This window comes from Camelina sativa, chromosome 17 (assembly GCF_030686135.1).
Source record: "Camelina sativa cultivar CO46 ecotype springtype chromosome 17, ASM3068613v1".
NCBI classification, from domain to species: Eukaryota; Viridiplantae; Streptophyta; class Magnoliopsida; order Brassicales; family Brassicaceae; genus Camelina; species Camelina sativa.
The window spans coordinates 37362150-37368696 of record NC_141896.1 but is presented as its reverse complement, the minus strand read 5'-3'; the positions used below and the strand labels follow the sequence as shown (position 1 = coordinate 37368696).

Here is a 6547-nt window from a genome sequence, read left to right as displayed (position 1 = left end):
GAATAATGCCAACCCGTCTCACCAAAATCAAAATAAGTTTTTGCATAAAAAAAATAATCAAAATAAGTTTTTTTATCAAGTTTAATTATGTTAATTGTTTTATCAAATTAGCATATTTTTATAGTTTATAAATTTTCCATGTCAATATATATAGTTTATGATAATTAATAGAATTTTAATTTTTTTGGTAATTCGTAAAAAAAAACAAATTATATGGGGGTTTTCAACATATTTAATGTGATATTTTATAATTGGATTTTCGGTTTAGGAAATTTATTAATGTTAATGTAATTATAGATATTGTAAACTTTTGTTATGATAAATCTGTTGTATATCATTTAAATTTGAGAGATTCTAGTATCCATAAAAATAGTTTTGGATATTTAATGGGTGGAATTGTTTTTGGAAAAATCGGAATGTATAGATGTTGTTAAGATTTTATGGCAATAAATGTAACAAATGTTGGTCAATTTAAGAAAGTTTAGTATTTGAGTTTCTCTGCAATGTTATTTATGGAATTGTTTTAGGGATTAATGTTGTAAAAACAAAAAAATAAGTAAAACTTAAAGGGTATAAACCAAAATGTACTTCAAAAATGTTAATATAGATTATAAACCTCTGAATCTAAGCCGTAGAGCTTCTATTATTTAAGTCTACCATGTTAGATCTCTGAATCTAAGCCAATTGTTTTTCTTTATAATTTGTTTTTTTCTCAAGCCAAAAGTGCTTCTATCATTCAAGCTTATCATAAGCCTCTGAATCAAGATGGATTTCTTTTGAAATAAACAAAAATAGGCAGACTCTAACCATCGTTGATGTCGGCCACCTCAACATCACACAACACGTCACCGGATCGGGTCTTTAGCAAATCTTGCTCAACAACAACAACTCATCTTCTCATTTTATAACCGGATCTCCTTCTCAACACACTTAGACTTGTCAATCTCAAGCCGTTATTTTCGCTTCGCTTCATCACCCCTTGAGATTGAGGGGGCGTATTAAGAAAACAGTATCATCATATCACCTATGATTACTCAAATCCCATATATCACTCTAATATACATTAATTATATTATTCTATGTAATCTCTTTAATTATGTTCTTTGATTATGGTTTGTGCTTATATATAAGTTGTATCATTCCATTTGATAATAAACAACAATAATAAGACAATCATATTCTCTCTATTCACAAAACATGTGTACAAAGAAACTTGTAGCTTCAAACAAATTTTGCATAAGATTTGATTCATCTTGCTCCTGGATTAAGCTCTGTTGTGAAATTCATGGACATCTCGACTGAAGAATCATTAGTTGAATCCGTCATACGGCTTCCCATGTTTCTTGCCATCTCCATGGTAAGACATTCTTTCAGATCCATTACTACTTGAGTCATCGTCGGTCTCCGTGAAGAAGACGGGTTCAAGCAAGTCATTGCGGTCTCAACAACTTTCCATATCGTGTTTGGATCAAAGTTCCCTTGAAGCTTAGGATCCACAATGCTGTTAATGTCTCCTCTTGATAGCATCAAACCTACCCATTCACCTATATGTGATCTTTCCCTCTTCATGTCTATCACGGGTTGGTTTGTTACTAGCTCTAGTAGAACAACACCGAAGCTGAACACATCGCTTTTCTCTGTCAGCCAATTAGTTCTGTAGTATCTGAATAAAAATTTAAAAAAACAAGAGAAAAAGGAAAAGCGACAATGTTAAGTCAGAATTAACATGAAAAATAAAAAAATCAATTAGTTGTTGTAAAAATAAGTGATTAGGGTTTACTCGGGATCGAGATATCCGGGAGTTCCAGCAACTACGGTTGAGACATGAGTTTCAGTTCCGAGTGGGAAAGACCGTGAAAGGCCGAAATCCGCAAGCTTAGCTTGGAATTTCTCGTTTAATAAGATGTTAGTTGTCTTAATGTCGCGGTGAACTATTTGGGGTTTGCATCCATTGTGCAAATATTCCAATCCTTGTGCTGATTCCGCTGCTATACGAAGCCTTCCTTCCCAAGTTAGTATCGACGGTCCACGCTTCCCTGAAATCAAATTTTGAAACAAAATAGCATCAGTAACGTAAAAGTAAAAACCAAAATGTTACTACATTATAAATAAATAAAAAACTAGACCTGTTAAGTGCTCTTTCAAGTCTCCGTTAGCCATGAACTCATAGATTAGAGACATTTTATCGCCTTCTTCGCAATATCCAACAAGACATGTGAGATCTTTGTGATGAACTCTAAGAAGCAACTCAACCTAAAAAGTAAACAAAACAAACACAGATCCAAGACGCAATCAAAACACTATTTTATTTTATTTTATTTTATAATAGAGATAAAAGAGTAAAATTTGGTTGAGTCTGTTATTACCTCGGCTTTAAACTGTTTGTAACCAAGTGCAGTGGACTCAGTGAGCATCTTAACCGCAACTGGTTCGTTATTCAAGACGCCGTAATAAACCACACCAAAACCTCCCCTACCAAGAACCCTCTCAAAGTTGTTTGTCATCTTAAGAACATCCATGTAAGTCAATTTCCGGTTCTTCGCTATCACGGGAGATTCAAAGCCGTGGTGAGACCTCGAATGTAACGGTGTTGTACCGGTATCTGGATTAGGATTTAAACCAAGCTTGGATCTCTTCTTCCTCTTAAAGTTAAGGAAAGTAACGACTCCAGCTCCAATGAGGAAGAGTGAAACAAGTGATGCTGCAACAGGTGCAATAACCGCGTTTTTCTTCTTCTTTCCCGTGGTAGCACATGAAGCAGATGATGAACAGAGTCCAGTATTTCCTTCAATGCTAGAGATTTCACACATGTGATTGAAAGACAAATTTGATTACAAAAAAAAGTCTTAAAGATCCCTTATATTTGTGTTTTTGTTTTTGTTCTTGCTCATACTAATTATTAATTTTACCTTAACGATATCGATCCTCTTCGTGCTTTATCAAGGAGAGTTGCAGGGATTGAGCCATTTAGCTCATTGCCTGATAGATTACTGCACAAAACAGATTTGAATAAAAGTTTACAAAATATCAGCCTTTTGGTGTTAAATAGAAGAGAAATGTTTTAAATTTGAGCCTCTTCGATCGTGTTTGAACTTACATGATTTTTAAGGTTTCCATGTTGGCTAGAAACTCTGGGACTGAACCAGTTAAAGTATTGTTAGACAAGTCACTGCAAGAAAATCAAACACCATCGAAAACATACGGACTTTAGATGAAAACTTTTGCCGCACTTTCTAAGATAGACTTGAGCATTAATATTATTAACTACTTACAGAACTTCTAAATCGGTAAGGTCTGATATGAACTCCGAAATCTCTCCTGTCAATCCACTTGAAGAAAGGTTCCTGTTTTCAAAGATCAATGATTATTTTTAAAACCCTTTATGAAAAGCATATAACGAACAAAATCAAACTCTGCTCTAAAAACAGAAAAAATAAATAAATAAATAAATTCAAATAATACTTACAAAGAAATGATTTTTGGTTGCTCATTGTCAATATAACTGCAATTAACACCAGACCACCTGTAATCCCGCGGCGCGCAAGGATCTCCTTGCCAGTCAATCTTGTTTAACTCGTAACCCGAGTTTATGTTCATTACTGCATCAACTGATAATAGATATTTTCTTATGTAAGTAAAAGTTTGCTTGTCGATCAAAAAAATAAAGCACAAAAGTAGTTGGCTAGCTAGTTATTTAGTTCACTATACCTTGTATCCTATCAGTTTCTTGTTGCGGCAATAAGCTGATCGAATAAACCTCCATGGCATTGAGTATAGGAGGTAATGTCGAATTTCCGGTTCTTTGAAGCGAGAAGATGTATAGTCCATTTGCATCCGCGGCAAGTTCAAAAGGGGTATATACAGAAGTAGTTGTGTAATTAAGCGGTCTAAAGGGTCCATAGATATGCCTGTCATTGTACATGATATTAAACTCTCTTGTTTCATTGGAACTGAGCTCTTGAATCTCGGCAAATTGCATAACAACGTAGAATCGCACAGTTCTGTCCTCCCCAGGTAGAGAAATGTTCATAGGTTGGTCCGGGTCTGTTGGAACAGAGGCTGTAACCATAGCGACCTCTGGTGGTTGGTAGTCATTGTTGACATTCACTGTCTGATTTGTACTAATCTGTGACCATTTCCCGAAATTATACGGAGCCCAGACACGATCAAAAACATCTTTTCCGTACCTAAAAAAAAAGCATTACTTAGGAGCTTTTTCCATATATACCAAAACTTGACAATAGATTTTGAAACTAAGAATTAACCTGTAGACTTTGTCGGTAGTTGCGCCAGCGTCTGCTCTGACCACGAGCTGTAATGACCCTTGTTGAGTCAAGTAAGTTGTGTTCACGAGTTTACGTAGCTCTAAAACGGATATAAAAGGCGTCGAGTCTCCTGTTTTGACAAGACAGACTTGCAAACGATCACTGGTCAAGAGATGAATCATCTCAAAGACTTTTGCGTTGGTCTCGTTTGTGGTTGAAACTGTTGACCATAGGTTAGGCCCAAGGTGGAGCTCGAATTGCGTTGAGGGTTTTTCGTCATAACCGCCGTGAAGGAAACTGGCTCGGATTAGATATTTGTCCCCTATGGTTAGATTCAAGGTATAACAGTTTCTTGTGCCTTCTGGAAAACTCCGTAGGTTCCTTGTGGAAGAAGTAAAAGAAAAAAGAAAACAATTTAGCGTGAGGTTTAAGTCAAACATTCATGGATCTTGAGATTGTTATCTATACCATGTTTGTTGCTGGTATTCCTTCCGGTAGTCTTGTATGATGCTCCTAGCAACACCGGTATTAATGAAATCCGCATCAGAAATGTAAGTAATGTTTGTATCTCTCTCACGAAAGCTCTTTCCTCTCGGCGAACCGCAACCCAAACTGATAAATCCTGAGAGAAAAAAACAAAAGGGAACAATTTAGCAGAACAATATCAAAACCAAACAGGTCTTTATGAAGATGTTATATATATAACCTGACTGTTCTTGAGCAACACTAAGAAATAAAGCTGAGAAGAGTTGCAGAAGAATTAAGAGAAAGCAGGCAGAAAACGCCATTAACATTCGTCACTTTTGATTTTATTTTTCTTTTCTTGTTTTGCGGATTAGAACGTGAGGAATCAAATGACATATATGAGGAAAGTGGGACTTGTTTTTGTTGTCTGAACCGCGTTAGTACTGGTTACTACTATTATTGTGAGCTCAAAGTCAACATTTTGGTAGAGGTGACCAATTGTGATTTTTTTTACGTGAAGGCGTTGACCCATAAATAATTGTAGTATTTCTAAACTAGACTTAGACAAATTACATAACATGAATTTTTAATTTTTTTATAATAATGTGAAACTTTCGCCAATAATTTCGATTTCTTAAGCTTTCCATATATTGTTTTAACTAAATATTCCTTCTGGTTTTATGAAAAACAAGTCATTACTTATTTATACTGGATAAGATTGTCATTTGCCATTAAGCTACACTTTCGTTAATCTAATATGATGATGATGTGGAGTTGTTTGAAAAAATAATAAAAGTATATGTTGGAGAAAACATTATAAATAAGTTTTGATATATTAAAATTTAAAAGTTTGTTACCAATACCATATGCCCTTTATTTTTTATTTTTTATTTTTTTTTTAAAAGAAAAAAAAAAGAAAAAAAAAGAAAAAAAAACGAACCTTAAAATTTAAGAAGTCAGAAAGGAATTTGGTTGGTGACTTGGTGAGAGATTATAATAATACATGCACCAATCCCTAAAACTGAGTATGGAGAGAAGACGACCACGACTTCATTGAATAAATAGACAAAACCAAAACCAAAAAGAGAAGAAAATATATGGTCAATGTCAATTTGGCATCATTATTACAAGATGTCAAGATATACAATCCATTTACCATTATATATAGCCTAGTGGGCAATATACATGCACCTTCTATATACTAATCAATACAATAAAAACTGAATGTGTTTCTTTCTAGTGTTGACACCTCAGCTTTTTAGTTGAATATGGTATTGACACCTCAGAAAAAAATTAGTAACCAATCAATTTAAAACAATTAATACATATCAGTTTTTTTTACTTATGTGGACAAATCAAATCGTATCGTATCTTAACTCTCTAATTTTTCCGGACACCTTTGAGCCACCACCACCTTGACCTCGGTCTCTAAATCTGTCGTTGAAACCTTAGCTTCTCTCAACCCAAAACCCTTGATTTTCCAACGAATGGGTTCACTCCCACGTTTGATCACATCCATGGTACGTCTTTTGCCTCTTTTCGTGTAACCACCTTTATATTTTTCAGTTGACCTCCAAATTTCTTAAAAGTTCCCAAGTAAGATCATTGATGGGGAATATAGTGGAATATGGACAAGGTGACTGGTTTTGCCTATGGAGATAGTTGGTGAAGTTGGATGTGATCTGCATCAGTTAGGAGTGTGATTAAGCTTGTGGTAGATTATTTGAAGTTAGAATTGCGAGAGCCAGAATAATTGCCCATGTAAAGTGCGAGATGGGAGTTCTAATTCACATTGTATTGCTTCTCAAAAATGGCAT

General features: G+C 34.7%; 1 protein-coding gene across 1 annotated transcript; it reads right to left on the bottom strand.

Moving 5' to 3' along the window:
• Positions 1–1125: 1125 nt before the first annotated feature.
• Positions 1126–5208, bottom strand: LOC104758500 (LRR receptor-like serine/threonine-protein kinase IOS1). The gene is made up of 12 exons (XM_010481385.3): positions 4972–5208; positions 4734–4887; positions 4266–4646; positions 3709–4187; positions 3467–3608; positions 3273–3344; positions 3098–3169; positions 2910–2990; positions 2367–2793; positions 2127–2253; positions 1781–2036; positions 1126–1663 (listed from the first exon to the last, which is right to left on the bottom strand). Exons 1-12 carry the CDS (start codon positions 5057–5059, stop codon positions 1249–1251), a joined length of 2694 nt encoding a protein of 897 aa, XP_010479687.2. The 5' UTR covers positions 5060–5208; the 3' UTR covers positions 1126–1248.
• Between the last annotated feature and the right edge of the window lie 1339 nt (positions 5209–6547).